This window comes from Xenopus laevis, chromosome 7S (assembly GCF_017654675.1).
Source record: "Xenopus laevis strain J_2021 chromosome 7S, Xenopus_laevis_v10.1, whole genome shotgun sequence".
NCBI lineage: Eukaryota > Metazoa > Chordata > Amphibia > Anura > Pipidae > Xenopus > Xenopus laevis.
This window is the reverse complement of record NC_054384.1, coordinates 23174834-23197000: the sequence shown is the minus strand read 5'-3', so window position 1 is coordinate 23197000 and position 22167 is coordinate 23174834. Positions and strand designations below refer to the sequence as shown.

Here is a 22167-nt window from a genome sequence, read left to right as displayed (position 1 = left end):
AAACAGAATTATCCAATAGAATTACAATGACGCCGACCTTAGCAAAATACTCCCTTCCCCATTCCCTCTAGTAAGAGGTACTAGCACAACAAATCCAGCAGTAAAAACATTATACTGTATTAATTCCCCTAATGCTTATGATTTTTTTTCTATAGAACAACATCACATAAGTTAGAATTACTGCTTAGTATTGAACTTGGGTTCTGACCAGGGACCGGACACTAGAGTCCTGCATGGAACCAATTTCTAAGACCCAGACCCGCATATTTAACCGTAACTGCCTTATCCGTAACCCGACCTGCAACCTGCCGACCACCATCAAACAGGAAGTGATGTTGCTACAAAGTGGAAGTGACATCATCAAAAGTGGGAACCTGCATTTATACCCCCACCTGAAAATCCTACACTCATTCAGCAGGGTACCCTTTTTTTTTGCGGGTAACCCATGGGTCCCCAACCCGCTGCTGGACTCTACTGGACACTAAAGGCAAGGTTGGAACTAGAGATAGACGGAAGCGCCATGTTGTGGGGGGGGGCAATTACAGGGGAATCTATCAGCAAGAAAGCATCCAGCATAGGGCAGCAGAGGGGAAAGGAACAGTGGGTGTGGCGGAAAGGGAAGGAGGGTTCCCCCTTTGCTGGGCTCCTTGTAGGTTTCCTCTGGGGGCTCTGGTTTTCTCCAAAAACATACAATCAGTATGTCTCCTAATGGAATTTACCCTAGTGTGTGTAATGGGGAGTTTTGATTGCAAGCTCACTTACTTACAATGGATGTGAACGATGACCTATCTCTTTAAAGGAAGCAAGATTATCTTTAAATTAACTTTCAGTATTATGTAGACAGTAATATGCACTTTGCACTTAATTTATGTAATGATTTAATTTTTGGTTCAGCAACTCTCCAATTCTGGGTTTGCTAGGGTTCAAGTTACTCTAGCTGGACCCTAGTGAGATGTTTTTTAATTACCAACCCATGTCCAGGTGTGGGGACCATATGGATCTAAGCTTTATTGTGGCACCAAAAACCCATGATTTAGAGCAGAATATATAAAATAAATGTACTGTATATCATAATCCTGGATTGGGCCGGAAAGTGTCCTCCTGCCCCCTCCCCAGGTTCTTGTGCCTATGTCCAGACATTTACTCTTTTTCCTTTGCACACATTAAGAAAGCATTTTTAGTCTTACTGGTACTAAGCATACTGGTTCCCCTGTCTCCTTCCTCTCAAATTCCTAGAAATCATGTTCCAGCATCATACAGTAATGATAAAAAGAAGCCTGGAACAATTTAAATGCAATTTTGTATTTCTGACTATGAGGAGCACAGGGACCCATTTTAGGGTATGAAGCTGAAGATTAAGAAATCCTAGATAACAACTCTTTTTATATTAAAGCATGTAAAAATAAATATATTTTAAATAAAACCATCATAGTATGACACATATTCGATAATAAAACCATACATACATTAGCCTGTACATTTAGAACTAAAGTGAAAAAAAAACACTGAATTTATATATATCTAATGCATTCACTACACCAGCTTATAGGATAAATCCAACCCCAAGCCATAAAAAAACAGAATATGTCTGTAAGTATCAGCATCTTCCCAAGGTTAGACTAAACGATCCATAGAAATCTTAGCATTCATGGAAGTTAAATTCAAAGCCTATAGAATAGTGCTATGATGTGTGGACATATTAGTAATGACATATTCTGAACTGAATGTCCACAGTCCTGATGGGCCCCTATCTCAGCTGTGTCAATGAGTCATTGTTTAATGAACACGGGTTAGATTAAAAATAATTCACCATAGTGACATCAATTCTGCAAAACTCATTCTCATCTTCTGCTTTTAGTAAATTGATGATGTTGTGGGGAATTTTTCGTTTTTGGTGCATGTATCCATTGCCCTTACTGTGAAGAGCCACTTTCAATGCTTCAAGTCAAAATTCAGTTCCTGAATAAGTCTCTGGGTCATTAATCTTTTCTATAGTATAAAAATCTCCTGCTGACTCTCTATAATGTCCTTTAATGTACTTAAAGTAATAACAATATGTCTGCTCACAAGCACCTTTCTCCATAGAAAACAATCCCAACCTTGTCTTTCCTTAGGATTTAGTTGAGCTGAGAACATCACCATTCAATATAAATTCAATGTAGTCTGTGTCAATTCATAGTTACATAGTTAGACGGGGTTGAAAAAAGACCAAAGCCCATCAAGTCCAAATGAAACCCATCATTCATACATACACACACTCCCACTGACCCCTCCTTACACTCCTTAGTATCACAATAACCTTGGATATTATGTCTGTCCAAGAAATCATCCAAGCCACTCTTAAAAACATTAACAGAATCAGTCATCACAACATCACCCGGCAGTGCATTCTACAACCTCACTGTCCTCACTGTGAAGAACCACCTACATTGCCTCATTGCTCTAGTCTGAAGAAGTGGCCTCTGGTATGGTGATCCACTTTATAGGTAAAAAGTCCCCTGCTATCTGTCTACAATGAAGTCTAAAATAGCAAGCATTCATATGCACGATGTTCCTTCTGTGAAGATAGATACAACCTTGAGGTCCTACAACTTGCTAACTATGGCTCCAACAGAATACTATTCACTACAATGAAAAAAAATCACGAATCATTAAGCAATGTAATGGGCCAAATGCAGCATTAAAGTGAGCACGTTCTGAATTTGTTAGACCAGCAAAAAGGTATGCAACAGGCTTTAGATATCATGCCAAGTGCACAATGTCCAAATCATGTTGGTAAGCTCCCCTAGCAGTCATTTGGAGTGTCCGTTACTCTTACACAAGTGATAATAAGGGAATTGGACAGCTCCTATTAGATTGCTGGATCATCTTCCTTGGAAGAAGACCAGCTTTGTACATATTGTGTGGATGATAGTCCTCCCAAAAATAACAGGATCCCATCATTAACTTGAAAATCTGTTATACGGTAGAGAATGTGTACTTGTTAACTGAATGTAAATAATGAGATGTGCACTAATTACCTGCTTGCAACTTTACAAGCATTTCTAAACTGGCATAGAGGGAAGAGACGGTTGATCCAGGGTTTGGCTGATTGCTGTTCTGGAGCCAGCAAGGATTTTCGTTGACCTTTTTGAGGTAAATTGAGAGCACTTCATCTGGGTTTCTGTTTTGTTTTTGGCCTCCCTCTGTATTAGCTTGAAACTAAAAATGTATAAAGTATGTAAATGAAGGGTTGACCCCAGCAGAAATATATTTTTTTTCAACCACACTGGGGCTCATTTATCAACATTGGGCAAATTTTCCCTATGGGCTGTTACCTATAGCAACCAATCAGTGATTAGCTTTATAAAGCCAGCTGCAAGAATATGAATGCAGCAATCTGATTGGTTGCTATAGTTAACAGCCAATGGGCAAATTTGCCCAGTGTTGATAAATGAGCCCCCACTGTGTTTCTATGATCACATACTCAGGGCGAAAATTTGCCAGTGACGGCATCACAGGCGATTCGCCAGGCGATAATTCGCTCAGACAACGCTAACATGCGAAGTTGCGTTCAGGGCGCTGAACGCTGGCTAAATTGCGCCATTGTTAATTCGGCAAGAGTGAAGTTGCGCTAGCGTTGGCTAATTTGCATATGGCAGGAAGTTAAAGTTAAATGGACGTATATGTTGCAGCAAATACATTACATTACACAAGCCCAGGGAAACTTAATAAAAAAAAATAGAGTTGTTATAATGCCCTACACATGTGCCCAGTGTATAGTTTATGTTCCATATGTTAGGAATGTAGGGGGAAGCCAGTTACACCAAAAGAAATGTACACTCTTTTGCAGCCTATCACACTGAAAAAAGGAAGACGCCAGCGTTTTTTGGGACTTAGAAAATTTTTCAATTACATTTTTAGGAAGTCCTATCTACTCTATTGCACTTCACCTGGTCTGAGGTGGCGAAGGCAAGTCTGGCGCAAGAGGTAACATTCAGTAAAATCTGCATCTTAGTGAATTTGCGTAGTTACGTCCATTCGCCTGGCGATTGAGTGTTAATGAGCGCCAGCGTCAGTCTCTTTCGTTAGCAAACTTACGCCTGCGCCCGTTAGTAAATTGGTGAAGTACTGAAATGACATCACGCTGGTGAATTTTCACCAGCGTTAGTCATTTCGCCCTTTAGTAAATTTGCCCCCAAGATAGGAGACCCTCATACAGTAAATGGAAGATTAGATTGGCTAGAAAGTTCTTCACTATCCATATTTTTTATGTTTTCCATATTCCTTGGGTTTTTGTCTCAGCTTTTACATTTTTCTTTATGCTTCCAAAAAAACAACCCAATAGAATACATATACACGTATAAACTAAAAGAAAAAAATTATTTTTATTCAGCATTTCATGAAAAGCTTTATTTCCAGAGCGACTGGAGGCAGCGTCCCAAATCCAGGGATATAAAGTATACTCAACTGTCCCACTGAAAATGTTATAGGGACAACCTGTCTTATGCCAACACACTAAACTATTAGTTAAAATAAACAATGACGAGATACCAACATTTTAAATGGCTTTAAAAGCATTGAAGGGTTATTTTATTAATCAACCTCATAGGCGTCTCATCTTGCAAAGATATCACATTGGCACATTCCTGGGTGATATCAGTATTCACACTAGTGCATCCCCTTTCCTTCTGTGTTAGTACTGATAATCCGACTTAATCCATTTCACAAAGTGGTTGCTCCAGCCCAAAATATTTATACCGCTAGTGATGTCTCTGTGTGACACAAAGCTTCAAAATCTGTGCTTCCCAATGTTGCAGAAAGCATCTTCAGTTGCACTAGGAATTTGTTTTGATGGGATATGAGAGTATCAGTCAGAATAAGATAGCGGCAGTGTTTACATCTTGAAATGCCTACATTCACCTGGTGTTGCCATTTAGACAAATATTAAGCACAGCAAGCCTTTTGTAAGAATGATATATATTCCAGTCTCAGCCTATTATATATATATATATATATATCCTTGTATATATCATCCTTGAAAAAGGTCCCAACAGGGGCCGAAACGTCGGGCATTGATACGATGTAACAATAAAACAATTGATTCTTAAAATTGGGAGTGCTGGTCTGAGAATAATTGGAGCATACATAATTACACCCCTATATAATATATATAAAACTACCAGACCAAGGCTCTGTGGTTGTGGAAAATGATCATCTGCATTTGTACATTTACATTTTCATAATGTTCTTTGGTGAAAGAAAAAACCTTTATAAAAAATAAATTAGAAATATTCAGTTTCACATAATTCAAGGCTTTGATTGTGTACGTTTTGCAGTATAATGAATATTGCGTTGAGATGGGATCACTCCAGTAGAGGGCGCACTGGCTATAACAAATGCATAGAGCAGCGTATATACAAAACAACCTAATTTTACTTTCTGTTTATTATAATATGCTCTTAAAATGAGGGATGATAGGCAGTGGGGGAATTGATAATCTTAATATTATTTAATGGTGGCATTTGCTATTGTAGAAGGCAGAAATGCATTTCTCCAGGGGCCCCTATTATACTGCATAATAATTACATTTTGGGAATATGCAAAAAATGTCCAACCTGCGGCCCTACATCTGCTGAACTAAACTGCTAACATTGCTCTTGTTGGAGATAAATAAAGGGACAGCTAGAGAGCCAACCAGCTAGTATACTATAGTATACTGCTCTTGCTACTAAACCTGCCTATCTTACTCTCCTAGAGACTACTATTACAGGTAGTATCCTATCTCTAGCCGGCCTCATTCACAGGATCCCTGCTCCCCGACTTATCTCTCTACAGGTACTAGTCCCTCTAGGGCACGTGACTTTACTGGGCCTTGTTGCCCCAGGCTCCCTGGAAACATCCAACTGGGCCAGCAACCAGAAACCAAAGAGGAAGATCCACCCCTTCTCCCTCACTATACCAAAGTGTGACAGGATATGGTCACAACACCTCTTGGCCAACAGCATTACTATGCAAATTACAACTAGCTACATGGGCATCTGCCCAGCAACTAGGGAGATCAGGAAGTGTAGGGATTTAAAGCCATAGGGGCACATTAAACATATGGGTCCCTACATATGGGTCCCTACAAGTGTTAAGACTTGCTCCTATAATGGCGTGATTTTGCACCCCTTAGCGCTCCTGCGCCAGCTTCAGGGCCATTGTAAATTGAGGCCTCTGGCTTTTAATCTATGCAAACTGGATGTATGTTGGAAAAAGTAGCCACTATGGGCAACAATGGACATATACTAGTGATGTACAGCTGAAAAATGTTTGACCCACACTGTGCTGATTTATATACCCACCTCTGATCGGACCCTTCTTTGATGTCATCAGAGGGGAGGGAGTATAGAAATAAATGCTGCCCCATCAGTAGTGGGACTTAGAACAGCACAGCGAGAGGTCAGTTAGCGGCTGATTGGTGGCAAACTCTGCTTGCCCCCTGCCTCTGGGGACAATTGGTTGGCCTGTAAAAGGACTTCTTCCAAGCAGAAGAAATTAAACAGGGAATAAAAAAAATAGTCTGTACTTACTAAAGTAGACAGATATGGCCAGGACCAACAACTATGAGAGAGGATAAACCATATTCTCAAATACCAGATTTTTATTAAAATTATCCCTTAGGATTATTTAATATAATAAAAATGAATGTAAATAAAAAGGAAATTGTTATGTTGCACTTTGAGATGATTAAAATAAGGTACTGCCTTTTTTGTGGGGTTGCTTCAATCAAAAGTTATAGCAAATTAAAGGTCTGATGGTCAGTTCCCATTAGCCAGTTTATTTATACGTCCCTGATTGGTGAACAAACAGCCATTTTTCATCTAAGGTGCATAATAAAAACTAGTGATCTGAGGGATGGAAAAAAGCAGTCAACCATAATCCCTAATCCACTCTCTTCCAACACTGTCCTGACCTGGAAAGCATTCATTATTGATAAACCCACAACCAACCCACTAGCTGCTTGGGGTTGTCTTATTTATATAGTTGCACCGGCACCTTTCCAGCATAGATGGGCTAGGCACTCGTGAGTGTATAAATAAGCAGACGCCAGGTGGGTGGCAGAAGAAATGGGGATACGCTAATATCACAACCTGCTACAGATGTTTTGCCTGCAGGTCGGGCCAGAATTTTATTTTCTGTTTTTAATCCAGAAATACTTTGGCACTCGTTCTATGCATATTTTATCCAACACAAGCGTTCAACTGGGACAGTAAATATATATATATATATATATACACACACCCGATGAAAACTATGACCCGGGTACTCAAGACTCGAGTCCCTTGCACTTCAACTGGTCAAACTTCAAACATACAGCAGTTACTTTAAATTTGCTACCGTATATACTCGAGTATAAGCCGTCCCGAGTATAAGCCGAGGTACCTAATTTTACCTCCAAAAACTGGGAAAGCTTATTGACTCGAGTATAAGCCTAGGGTGAGAAATGAAGCAGCTTCTGGTAAGTTTCAATCAAAAAATTGAGGGTTTCTGCTCCCATTGGAGGAGCCCGCGTCTCGTTTTTGGATGCCGGCGACCATTCTTGGACGCCGGCGAATATTCTTGGAGACTATTCTTGGACACTGGCGACTATTCTTGGACGCCGGGGACTATTCTTAGCGCTGGTGACTATTTTTAGGTGCCGGCGACTATTCTTAGATGCCGGCGACTGTTTTTGCGCTTGACCCGAATATAAGCCGAGGTAGAGTTTTTCAGCATATTTTGGGGGCTGAAAAACTCAGCTTATACTCGAGTATATACGGTATATAGGCTAAAACTCACCAAATGATGTTGGTGGCCCAGGTGCAGCAGCCCTGAGTTCACGGTTAAATTACAAAATCTTTATTGGAACATTTAAAAGTATATATAAATTATTTTGTGCCCTCACTTATTTCTAAGCATTCGTTCTACTCAATCTTACTGTTCTTTTGTATACAATAAGACTTAGCAATTTAAGCTGAATTTATTTGACATCAGTAAACTGAGCATTAGGTGATTCCTGAACTAAGACTATATTTAGACCCTTAATGCTTACTGGGAGCGTGAGAAAAACAGCCTACAATTTTACAGATGGCACATTGCAATCAGATGCTTAGATATTAACTGTGGTGTTTACTGCCTTGTGGTTAAATCGACAAGGAAGGGTTTACACAATTCTACAATGAGGAGAATAAGGCAAGGAGCAAGCAGAAGGTGCTTGCTAAGTATTCTCCCATTATTCAACACACATATACAGTATAGTTTCATAATAAATTGCAGGAAGCAACTGAGACTACAAAGATAGATTGTTAAGGAGCCTTGCTTGGTTCAGGAACAACAGATATTATGGGTGATCTAAAGGTTGAAAGAAATATCTGTTAATTTGTTGAAGGTAATACAAAGATGTTTTATTACGTTTATTGCCTCAATGTGGGAGGAAATACACCCAGAAACAGTGAGAACAAACAAACTCATTGCAGACCCAGAACTCCAAATCAACCCAAACCCAGTGTAATACACCCTGCTACAATAATTTATAATTCCATGCCTGCCCTCCCCTTTTCTGATCACCAGTAGCCAGGACTAATAGGTTGGTACAAGGGCAGAGATATCACCGCTGGAGGGGCTAAGACAGTAGTTACCAGTGGGAAGGACTCTGCAATGACAGATGTAATTGGTCAGTCTCAACAGATCATACAATATTAGTGTTCACCACTAAGCCAAATTAGATAAAAGTTCAAATGTTTCTGAAGTTTTAGTTAAGTGACATGACAGCCTCTCTCAGGCTACTATTAGATTTTCCACTTCACTGACTACATTTCCCCTGTACTCAAGGAATGTGAACCCTGCTTCAGAGCCTTGTGTCATCTCCAAAGGACATGTCATTCCATTCAGAACATCCGGAAGTTAACAAGTAATTGAAATAGAATCAGATGCAGAATATACAGTAGTTATGAGGTCCATAAATGTATGAATCCTTTTCTTATCCCGAATCAGAAGTTCAGCCAAACATTCTCAAGCTTCAGTACTAATCAGTTTAATATAGACTTAATATCTTTCTTAAATAAAACAGAAATATATGCAGGTACTGGATGAACCGATCAGCGGCCATAGGCACTCGCGTCAAAAAATACGGACGCGCTCCTAAAGGGCCGCAGACGCACATCACTGCCTTTTTCCCAACCAAGTCTATGGCACATGGCCTTTACGTAATTTGGAGCTTTCTGGATAATGATTTTCTGGATAACGGATCCCATACCTGTACTATCTATTTATTCCTTATGTCCCATAGGCTCAGTAAAATGTAAGGGCTGATTTGGCAACTATTCTGATTTTATTATGTCTGTGATTTCTTTCTTTAAAGAGAATAATTGCCCACATTTTTAAATCCTGCACATGATTGTGCTGGAAATTAACAATAAAGATCATTTTTAGTTCATACCACTGCTGCTGAGCATTAACACCCATTTCAAATGAATGCATTTCAATTGAACACATTTTGATGAATGCTTTAATATATTAAATAAATATATTTATTTAACACTTTCAATGCAATTTTGTTCAACTGTCTTCTCCAGTTAGATTCTATGCTAAATCTGCCCCTTGAATTTTCTGTTGTGGTCATGTATAGGCACCCACTGAATCTTTCTCCCTTTGTTGTGCTATTTTTGTACCTCCTAAGATCCTATTTCAACTTCTCAGCACCCTGAGATTTTATTACTGTCTTAACAATCTCCTTCTAAACACACTTCCTAAAAGCGTCACACACTTCTTCATTTCAAAATGCCTTTCTTTGTTGCAGTGACTGATAGAACAGAATAGAACATAAAATCTACAAAATAAGTGAACTACATAAACCTTTCCTCTCAAAAGTAAACCCAAAACAGCATTCATCCAGAAAATAGTCCTCCCATAGAATCAGCCACTCAGAAGGAGAAGAGAGCAAACAACTGCAGTGAAATAAGTGAGAGATTTATAGAATCAATGGTCTAAGGAGAAATTTTGTAACACAGAGGATTTTTGTGCAACTTTGCATTGGGGATATTGAAACCAAACAGAAAGGCAGACTCAGGGTTGTTTAACTGATGCTAGAAAATGGGGCAGTTACCCATGGCAACCAATCAAATTGCTGCATTCATTGTTCTACCTGCAGCTGCCTGAAAAAAGGCAAGCACTGATTGGTTGCTATGGGTTATTGCCCACGAGCAAATTTGCCCAGAGTTGATAAATGAGCCCCAATGCTATGCAAGAATCAATAAAAAACTGAAATTTGAGGGCTAATTTTGCAAGATCTAGGGGCACATTTACTAAGGGTCGAATATTGAGGATTAATAAACCCTCAAATTCGACCCTCAAAGTATATCGGATATCGAATTTGAAGAATTTACCGCAAATCCTACGATCGAACGATCGAAGGAAAAATTGAACGATGAAATCCTTCAAATCAACGATTTTAATCCATTGATCAAAGGATTTTGCTTCGATCAAAAAAACCTTAGAAAAGTAATGGGGAAGGTCCCCATAGGCTAACATTGTACCTCGGTAGGTTTAAACTACCGAAGTATGTGGTCGAAGTATTTTTAAAGAGACAGTAACATAGTAACATAGTAACATAGTAACATAGTAACATAGTAACATAGTAACATAGTAAGTAAGGTTGAAAAAAGACACATGTCCATCGAGTTCAACCTTTTTTTTTTTTTTGTTTGTTTATTAACTACCTATCTGCCAGTTGATCCAGAGGAAGGCAAAAAAACCCATCTGAAGCCTCTCCAATTTGCCTTAGAGGGGGAAAAATTCCTTCCTGACTCCAAAATGGCAATCGGACTAGTCCCTGGATCAACTTGGACTATGAGCTATTTCCCATAACCCTGTATTCCCTTACTTGCTAAAAAGCCATCCAACCCCTTCTTAAAGCTATCTAATGTATCAGCCTGTACAACTGATTCAGGGAGAGAATTCCACATCTTCACAGCTCTCACTGTAAAAAACCCCTTCCGAATATTTAGGCGGAACCTCTTTTCTTCTAATCGGAATGGGTGACCTCGTGTCAGCTGGAAAGACCTACTGGTAGATAAAGCATTAGAGAGATTGTTATATGATCCCCTTATATATTTATACATAGTCATCATATCACCCCTTAAGCGCCTCTTCTCCAGCGTGAACATCTCCAATTTGGCCAGTCTTTCCTCATAGCTAAGATTTTCAATACCTTTTACCAGCTTAGTTGCCCTTCTCTGTACCCTCTCTAATACAATAATGTCCTGTTTGAGTGATGGAGACCAAAACTGTACGGCATATTCTAGATGGGGCCTTACAAGTGCTCTATACAGTGGAAGAATGACCCCCTCCTCCCGTGACTCTATGCCCCTTTTAATACAGCTCAAGACCTTATTTGCCCTTGATGCTGCTGACTGGCATTGCTTGCTACAGCCAAGTTTATCATCTACAAGGACTCCAAGGTCCTTTTCCATAATGGATTTGCCTAGTGCAGTCCCATTAAGGGTATAAGTGGCTTGGATATTTTTACATCCCAGGTGCATGACTTTACATTTATCAACATTGAATCTCATTTGCCACTTAGCTGCCCAGATTGCCAGTTTGTCAAGATCCTGTTGCAAGGATGCCACATCCTGGATGGAATTAATTGGGCTGGATAATTTTGTGTCATCTGCAAACACTGATACATTACTTACAACACCCTCCCCTAAGGCATTAATGAACAAGTTAAATAAAAGTGGACCCAATACTGAGCCCTGGGGGACCCCACTAAGAACCTTACTCCAAGTAGAGAATGTCCCATTAACAACCACCCTCTGTACCCGATCCTGTAGCCAGTTTCCTATCCATGTGCAAACGACTTCATTAAGCCCAACAGACCTTAGTTTAGAAAGCAGTCGTTTGTGGGGCACAGTATCAAACGCTTTGGCAAAATCCAAATAGATCACATCTACTGCCCCCCCACTATCCAGAATCTTACTTACCACATCATAAAATGCAATCAAATTCGTCTGACATGACCTATCCTTCATAAAGCCATGCTGATTGTTGCTCATAATGCCATTCATTAGGACAAAATTTTGAATGTGATCCCTTAACAAGCCTTCAAATAATTTGCCCACCACAGATGTCAAGCTTACTGGCCTATAATTGCCAGGCTGAGATCGGAATCCCTTTTTAAATATTGGAATAACATCAGCTTTTCTCCAATCCATAGGCACCATACCAGATGACAGTGAATCTGAGAAAATCAGAAATAAGGGCTGGTCTAAAACTGAACTAAGCTCTCTTAGAACCCGGGGGTGTATGCCATCAGGCCCTGGAGCCTTGTTTACATTAATTTGTATTAAAGCTTTTTGAATCATATCCTGAGTCAGCCACTGACTAGATTGAGCTGAACCATTCGTGCAGTTATTAAGTGAGCCTGTGAACCCAGACTCCTCTATTGTATACACTGAAGAAAAGAACTGATTTAATACATTTGCCTTATCTGTATCTGTTACAACCATACTGGTACCATTATTTAATGGAGCAACACTCTCAACCTGCATCTTTTTACTATTAATATATTTAAAAAACTTTTTAGGGTTAGTTTTCACCTCCACCGCAATTAACTCTTCATTTCTTTTCTTAGCCTTCCGGATTGCTGATTTACAACATTTATTACAGTGTTTATATTCATTAAATGCAGCTTCTGTCCCTACAGATTTGTAGTTTTTAAATGCCTTTCTCTTCTTTCCCATTAACATCTTTACCTCTGTATTAAGCCACACAGGATGATTCTTAGAGCTTCTACGTTTAGTCCTTAAGGGAATAAATTGAGAACAGTAATGATTTAATATCATTTTAAAGGACAACCATTTCTGTTCTGTGTTTTTAGCTGAAAACCTAATGCCCCAATCAATGCTCTGTAGGGCAGCCCTCAAGGCACTAAAATTAGCTTTGGCAAAATTCATGGTTTTTGTTGCCCCAGTATATTTTTGTTTTTTGCACCAGACATTAAAAGATAAAACATTATGGTCACTATTACCCAGGGGTTCAATGACTTGCACATTTGCTATAAGTTCTGGGTCATTTGAGATCACTAAATCAAGAATAGCATTTTTTCTGGTAGGCTCCTCAACAACCTGTGCTAAAAAATTGTCAGTATTTCGACTATCGAATGGTCGAATAGTCGAACGATTTTTAGTTCAAATCGTTCGAATCAAAGTCGAAGTCGTAGTCAAAGGTCTTAGTAGCCTATTCGATGGTCGAAGTATCCAAAAAAATACTTCGAAAATCAACGTTTTTTTACTTTGAATCCTTCATTCGAGGTTAGTAAATGTACCCCCTAATGTACAGAGCTAGCTTTGACACAAAACTCAGAGTACATTTGTGCTATTTAAAAAAGGTACTTTATCATCCTCATCATAATTTATTTATATATCTCCAGCAAGTTATGCAGTTAGGGTTGCCACCTTTCATTGCTGGTTACTCCGTACATGGCCCTGATGTAATGGTGGTGGGCCAATGATGAGGCGGATCAATGACATATCAGGGGAGGGCCCAATGATGTCAGGAGCGGGACCATGACATGCCAATTGGTCATTTGGAAACCAGGCAGGCAGTTTTCACCCAGACAGCCCTTCAAAATATCTGGGCTGTCGAGGGAAAAACAATAATTTAACAAACAAAGATTACAAAGTAAAAATAAGATCAGAGGACCCTACTCACAAGAGCTTAAAATCTTGCACTTTGCAAGACCAACTACCAACATGAGGCTACTTGCTTGAAGCTCTAGTGAGTCCTGATGAATAGCATGCAAGTGCACACATGGACGTTAGGGAGCGCTGGAACTACCGCCAGCCTGTACATGGTAGTAATTCTAGTGTTTTTTGTCAATAGGTGCATAAGACTTGTGGCAAGTGAGTTTGACCCTAATGCTGTCCATTCCAGCACAAATGCAGGGAACATTGAGTACACTGCAATTTACCAAATACAACATCCCTACTGAAACAACTGAACATTTTTAATTAACGTGTAATACAAAGTTACTCTGTAGTTTCTTTCATTATGCAAATTCTGGGTAGAGTTCCACGCCTGATACAATAGCTCAAAGAAACAACATCCTTATAGGTCATAGGAAACAGCTTTCACACCAGAACAGAAATTGTGCACATTGCTATTCCATCCCGCTTGTATAATGCAAAGATATGAGTGTTGTAATAAGCGTTAGTCGTTGCTGCTTTCATTTGATTTATTTAAAGCGGTATTTTCAGTAATATTTCCCCTTAAAGGGGTTGTTCACCTTCAAACAACCAGTTGTTTTCAGATAAATCACCAGAAATAACGACTTTTTCCAATTACTTTCTATTTTCTATGCGTCACCGATTTTCTAATATTCGAGTGTAAAGTCTAATTTTTCACTTTAAAAGGCAGATCTGGGGAGGGGAGTTGCCGACCCTGTAAACTGTTCTAAATTGATACATTTAGTTGATCCATTTCTTATCTTTGTCCCTGGTAAGCAGAATCTCGGGGTTTCATTACAGGCAGCTGTTAGAATTGATACAATAGTTGCTAATACTCCAGAGATGCTGCTGAGAAATGTATCAACTAAATGTTGCAGTTTAAGCAGAATCTCTGGGTTTCATTACAGGCAGCTGTTAGAATTGATACAATAGTTGCTAATACTCCAGAAATGCTGCTGAGAAATGTTGCAGTTTAGAGTCTGCGCCTGAATTACTGAGCTGCCAGACTGAAAACAAAACTTACATTTTGGAAAAACAGCAAAAACTAAATAATGGAAGGTAATTGAAAAAAGTCTTTATTTCTGTGGAACAATCTGAAAACAACTGAACTGAAAAAAGTGTTTGGAAGGTGAACAACCCCTTTCAATGATTTAAAATAGAATTATTGAAAAAACACACACAAACCCAGCCAAAAATTAATGTATTAATAGAAATATGTAGGAGAATTGTGTTACAGCCCATAGTGGGACTTTGTTATAAATCAGCAAATTTAAAAAGAGAACTCACTCATTGCTAGCTTCTGTGTGTTGAGAAATTTCCTGACCCTAAATAAAAAAACACATATTATTTGAGACTGAATTTAAATGAAATACCAAAAGACACTGCTTATTTCAGAGTCAGAGTTATATCATCTAAGACTTACTTTTGATTGTGCTTGTTTTACAACATTTCCTATTTCTGGCACTAATTCCAGATACTGTTCTACTGACAGCACCAATCCGAGACAGTTTTATTAACTCTCAACTATTATGCAGAATAGTAGCTTCTATATCAGGAACTCCAGTTTATGGGGGTTATTTATCAAGGTCCGAATTTGTCTCAATATCGGCTGCTACAAACTCCAATCTAACGCTTATTTATTATTACATTTTCAAGAAAATCACCTTTGCAGGATCACGATTTTTTCGTGAATTTTCCCTGAAATCTCCGAATTTTTCGTAGTTTTCACCCGAAAGCTCATAAAAAAAAGTCGTGAAATTGCCCGAAACCCCAGACACAACCAAAAATCAATGGGACTGTTCCCATTGACTTTTATGCAACCTCAACAGGTTTGAGATGACGTGTTTTTATGTTCAGGCTTTTTAGCCCTCAGGGTTTAATAAATTCCGAAAAATTTATGATTTTTTTTAAAAGTCCGATTTTATAAAAAAAACTATTTTTTCGGATTTCGGGTATTCAGAGCTCAGTAAATAACCCCCTATGTGTAGTATATTCAGTTTATTTGTTGTCCTTTTCCCAGAAACAGATGGGAAACTGCGAGGACACAGTTTAATGTGTGTATAGAATAAATGAGTGGGAAAGCTACAGCTAAATGCCAGTGATATAATGTATATGAACAGCAGGACTTGGAGCCTTTCATAGAAAGTATATTTACCATAATTCAATAAAAACAATAAAAAATGTTTGCAATGATTTGTATGTATAGATAAGGAATGGGATCCGCTATGCAAAAAACTGTTATCCATAAAACTCTGAATTAAGGTAAGACCATGGGGCAAATTCACTAAAGGGCGAATTGTCGCCATCGATCGCTTTGCACACATCGCATTACTTTGCCAGGCGCAAATTTGCTACCACTATGATAATTCACTAATATGCAAAGTTGAGCCCTGGGCGCCGAACGCTGGTGACTTTTCGCTAGCGTTACTTCAGCAGTGCAAGCATTTCATAGCGAAGATGCAATACCATTCGTTTGTGTCTAGCGAAAATTCGCTAATGATCTTACGCTTAGGTCAATTTGCATACAGCGGATAATTTCAAGTTGTATGAAGGTCTTTATTATAAATGTTGGTACAAATGCTTGAAGTTACCACTTTTTATTACAAATGTCCAGGGAACCTTAATAAAGACAAGAGAATTTATATACAGTAATGCTCTACACATGAGCCCACTGTAAAATGAATGTTCAATATGTTTACCCAAAAAAAGTTTGTTCGGACTTTTGCAGGCAATCCCGCTTAAAAAAAGGAAAAGTCGCCAGCGTTTTTTGAATTTTAATGCATTTTCGGCACACAGGATATGATGTAAGTGACAGAAGATTGAGGAAGATCTAGCTTCTTTTTAGCACTTCGCCTGGTCTGAGGTGGCCAAGTCAAACTGAATTTGTTGAATTTGCTGAATTTGCAGAGTAACGTCCATTCGCCAGAGTGAAAATTTGCCTGGTGATAGAGTGCGAATGATAGCGACGGTCTCTTTTGCTAGCGAATTGACGCCTGCGCCTGTTAGTGAATTGTGCCTGTTAGTGAATTGCCGATGTCTGGAGAAAAGTCACTAGCGTTAGCCACTTCGCCCTTTAGTAAATCTGCCCCCATGACTCTATTTTAATCAAATAATTCAAATTTTTATAAATGATTTCCTTTTTCTCTGTAACAATAAAACAGTACCTTGTACTTGATCCCAACTAAGAAATAAATAATCCTTATTGGATGCAAAAGGCTTTATTAGGTTTATTTAACATTTAAATGATTTTAAGTAGACCAAAGGTATGAAGATCCAAATTCCGTAAGATACCCCAGGTATCCCGAGTATTCTGGATAACAGGACCCATACCTGTATTAGTTATATAGATGTGCAGGGTGTAGAGAGTTTTAATATAATACAAAACATGGAGTGAATTTTTTTAAAAATTGCAATCTAATGTACCTGCTGGAGAGATGTCAAAAGCATGAATGTTTACATGGTTTAATAATCAGCATAGCAGCAAACAAAGCATTTCTTATTGAGCCAACTCAATCACCACTTCAGTTGGGAGAAATGCTTGCCACCCGAGCATGGAGCAAGGAGCCGATGGTTTTTTTTCAAACTTGCTACAATAAAAAGACTAACACAGATTCGGTCATCACATTTGCAACTTGTCTGAACTCTCACTTGCAATGTTCCAACTTCCCTCTGAGGTTTGCGCTCTTTAATGAGTTAATGAAGTGGCAAATTTATCATAGCATGTCGTGCTTCATTCTATATTATAGGGTGTTAGAGCTCAGCGTAAGCGGTCACCTGTGGGGGGAGGGCCATCTCCCCAAAGGACCGTGCTCAGAGCCATATCCCCAAAGGAGAGTGCTCATAGCTCAGGAAAGACCCAGGTGTGCTTATGGATACGAGTTGTGGCTAGAGCTGAGAGAAAGCCCAGAGCCCAAACACCTACTGAATTGTTAAGCCTCAATATTGAAATGCATTGTGTTAAATGCAAATTAATGAGAGGCTTAACAATTTAGAAAAGCTCATTTTTAACGTAAAGTCCTGGAAAAACTGTGATTTGTAAGTTCCATTCTGGAAACAGTTTGTGTGTTTTTACCATGTTTGTTATTTGGCCTCAAGTACTGCAGTGTCCTTCCACACTATATAAACATACTAGTAGGTTAATTGGCACCTAATTAAATTAACCCTAGTGTATGTTTTGTAATTGAACTACCTACCCCTTTAAATTACTTCTAAATTACTTTAAAATACTGTACTAAACTAATATTACTATAGAGGTAGCTCGTCAACAACATGTTGCTCTCCAACTCCTTGGATGTTGCTCCCAGTGGCCTCAAAGCAGGTGCTTATTTTTGAATTTCTGGTTTGGAGGCAAGTTTTAATTTAGTATAAAAACCAGGTGCACTGCCAAACAGAGCCTCAATGTAGGTTGACAATCCACATAGATGCTACTAAATGGCCAATCACAGCACTTGTTTGGCACCCCAAGAACATTTTTCATGCAAGTGTTGCTCCCCAACTCCTTTTACTTCTGAATGTTGCTCACGCGTTCAAAAGGTTGGGGATCCCTACTATAGAGGGTCAGCTTTTAATACGGAGGTGCTTTTTCTTATCCAAGCAGCATATATTAAATATCCAGAACCTGAGTCCAGTTAAATGAACGATTAGATTTACATTTTTTTTTATGCAAGAATTCATTAAACTCAAGATGAATGAGCCGGTTCAGTCAGGAGGTACTATGTACACCCGCAGGTTTGAGAAAATAGTTATAAACTCAACAAATATAAAAAAAACAAGCTTGAGATAATTAGAGCCTATAAATTCGGGGCTCTAAGCCTCAAGTCGCCAAGCAAACCAGTTCGGGTGGTATAGTGAGATAATTACAAAAATAATAGAAAATTAAAATGTAACCTTTAATAAATATCATTAAAAACCACAACACCAAAAAAAAAAAAAATATATACAGGGCCGTGCCCTCAGTGATACAACACCACTACAAAAACGTGAGGACCCACTACCTCCAAATAGTATAGGCAGTGCAGGATATTTGCCTTAAAAAACAACAATTAAAAGCTGCATCGGGTGGTAACCGGTGGGGTGACTGAACGCCAGTCAGTAAGGCGAACGATAAATATTTAGAGCAGCCTAGTAGCAAAAATTCTACCCTCCCCTTCGTTTTTCCTTCCCCCAGGAGACAATTCTGCCTACCTACGTAGGGAATGGATGGGAGCTTATCCCCCACCTTCCACCTATGCTGCCCGACGCGTTTCGCCGTGAAAACGGCTTCTTCAGGGGCATATGCCGTTTTCACGGCGAAACGCGTCGGGCAGCATAGGTGGAAGGTGGGGGATAAGCTCCCATCCATTCCCTACGTAGGTAGGCAGAATTGTCTCCTGGGGGAAGGAAAAACGAAGGGGAGGGTAGAATTTTTGCTACTAGGCTGCTCTAAATATTTATCGTTCGCCTTACTGACTGGCGTTCAGTCACCCCACCGGTTACCACCCGATGCAGCTTTTAATTGTTGTTTTTTAAGGCAAATATCCTGCACTGCCTATACTATTTGGAGGTAGTGGGTCCTCACGTTTTTGTAGTGGTGTTGTATCACTGAGGGCACGGCCCTGTATATATTTTTTTTTTTGGTGTTGTGGTTTTTAATGATATTTATTAAAGGTTACATTTTAATTTTCTATTATTTTTGTAATTATCTCACTATACCACCCGAACTGGTTTGCTTGGCGACTTGAGGCTTAGAGCCCCGAATTTATAGGCTCTAATTATCTCAAGCTTGTTTTTTTTTTATATTTGTTGAATTCATTAAACTCCCCATGCTGAAACCAGATCAAACCTGGAGACATATAGAACAGCTGCACATTCTTATATTGTTACCCTAGACCCAGAGTTTACACAGATACAGAGTATATCTGTAAGGGCAACGTCAGACACGGATAGGAAACATGGATAGATGAATGTGAATATAAATACCTCAGTGATTCATATAGAGATCATGCAGTACATGCCTTGACATCAGGGAAGAAATGAAGCAGTCATTATATTATACTGCGGAATGCCGTTTAACAGAGCTGGATCTAGGGATAGAATAACCAGCGTAATAGCCCTGAGATCACATTCTGAGAAACCTCTGAAGCCTGAAATATGATATTTTGTGATAAAATTAGAAATTTACATTTCTAATCAAGCCTTTCACTCAGCTTGTCAACGGATAACATATTGTGATTGGTTGAACTTTCATAAATCTGCGATTTGATCAACAACATTTTCATTTTAACATGATGATAGTTATCTATTCTAAAGATGTTCACACAATTTTTTCCTATAAATTCAATCTTATCAAATTACAGTACATTGCCTGTGTTCAAGTCAAATGTGGGCAAATCTGATTTTCTGTGGGTCAATAGTTTACATACACGTTGCAAGTATTTACTGGTATTGTCTTTTACTTGCTTAAGATGACTTGAATATAAGAAAGCATGAATGAAAAACAAAGTTCTGAACGATGCACTAAAAAATACATATAACTCGAAAACCTCTAAAAAAAGAAAAAGAAAAATCCAGAAATAGGGATGTAGCGAACTGCCGTTTATGTGTTCACGAACGCCGTTCGCGAACACCGGCAAAAAATGCGAACAGTTCGCGAACAGTTCGCGAACTTCGAACATCCGAAAATCGTTCGATTCGAACGATCGAAGGATTTTAATCGTTCGATCGAAGGATTTTCGTTCGAATCGAACGATCGAAGCCATTCGATCGAATGATTTCATTCAATCCAATGGCTTCGATCGTTCGATTCGAACGAAAATCCTTCGATTTTAGCGGTCGAAGGAATCGAATGGTCGAACGATTTTTGACGCGAACGACTATTGGCGAACGTCGCGCGACGTTCGCGAACATTCGGCGGACGCGAACAGTCGAAGTTCGCGCGAACTAGTTCGCCGGCGAACAGTTCGCTACATCCCTATCCAGAAACCTCAAAGTCCGAATTGATTTAAAGTGGTCCAATCAGATCAGCACAAAGAAACTTGGCATTAGAGGTTCATGGTCTTTAAACTTAATAAATCTTGGATATTTAGTACTTTTTAGAAAAACCACATCATTTTTCAAGATTCGTGGAAAAAAACTAAATTCGATTGTATTAGTGGGCTTCTTAGGGTAGCCTTCCATTAGGTTCTCATAATATGTTGCTTGAATTTGCACCCATTGTTCCTGAAAGAACACACAATTTTTTTTTTAGTTCAGTCCACACTGTGATAACCCAGTGCAAACATTTAACATTCACGCAGGAGTGGATGGCACCACATTACACATACATTTTCAGTGGGATTCAAATCTGGGATTTCTGATGGCCGCTCCAATAGTTTAGTTTTGTTATCTCTAAGCTATGGTCAAGCTGGAAGTCTAAGTTACGATAAAGTTGTACATTTCTGTCCGATGTTTACATGTATGTAGGCTTTATGAAAATCATTCATGAGGAGGAAATGGACTTGTGGAGGTCCACAATAGGCTGTCTTGCTTGGATTTTTCCCATGGTACCAAGTGCAAACAGGAAGTAGTTTTAAGGTATATCCTAAAAAACAGCCACTGCTGCATTCCTATTTAACTAATAATTAAGGCCATATGGGATACAGCATCTTCTACAAGTCATTGCATCACATTCTGATATCATCAAGACTCTTTAATGAGACATTCAGCGTGAATGTAGCAATACATCCTGTCTGGTAAAGCAATGGCCAAATGCAGTTTTAGACAATACCCTTTCCCTGACATACTGGAAAGCTGAAAGAAGAGAGATGGGCATGGTTTTTGGTCTGAAATAACTTCTTTTAAACAAACCTTAAGATCAATTGTATGTGAAGTATCCAATAGTTTAATAACTTAAATCATCCATTATTTATTTATTTGACCTAAAAAAGGCTTTTGGAAGACACAAAGTGACCTCTTTGTCCAGTGGCAAATTAATTTTAGGGCCCCCCCAATATATTCAGAGGTTGTCCTGTTTTACCAGTGTATGTCGAGCTTGTTTTACCAGTGTCTGTTGAGCTTGCTCAATGATGAGGGTCTCATGGGGCCCTCACAGGGTCTGCTTCCTCTGTAGTTACTCCCCAGCCTTTGGCATTTCTATATAACCAGCTACAGCAGTAAGCCAGGATAAAAATGGTGGTAATGAAGTATTCATTAACGGAAGAATGAGATTCAAAATAGACTGTGACATTTCAGGTATACAAAGGCCCAAATAGCACCCCTACCGGCCTAATAAAAAATGTCTATGGCAGCCCATTGGCTCTGTAACCATGTCCCACAATTTGTATTTGATTGGCTGTGGACACTATAAATATCTACTTCCTGCTGTACAGATGTAGCACATGACCAAGGACCCCTAGGACATGAAGCATGTAAGGTTAATTGAGATGCTAACTATTTTAATGTAGCTTTGAATCAAAGATTCTTT

At 39.0% G+C, this 22167-nt stretch overlaps 1 protein-coding gene across 2 annotated transcripts in view; it reads right to left on the bottom strand.

The window, feature by feature from the left end:
* mypn.S (myopalladin S homeolog) overlaps positions 1–22167 on the bottom strand; it is an 84047-nt gene that overhangs the window by 59936 nt on the left and 1944 nt on the right. The window contains exon 2 of one of the 2 annotated variants that reach the window (XM_041571002.1): positions 15015–15052. The exons of the other annotated variant lie outside the window; for it this stretch is intronic. Coding sequence (XP_041426936.1) covers positions 15015–15052 — 38 coding nt within the window. The remainder of the gene's footprint in view (positions 1–15014; positions 15053–22167) is intronic. 2 annotated transcript variants of the gene reach the window in all.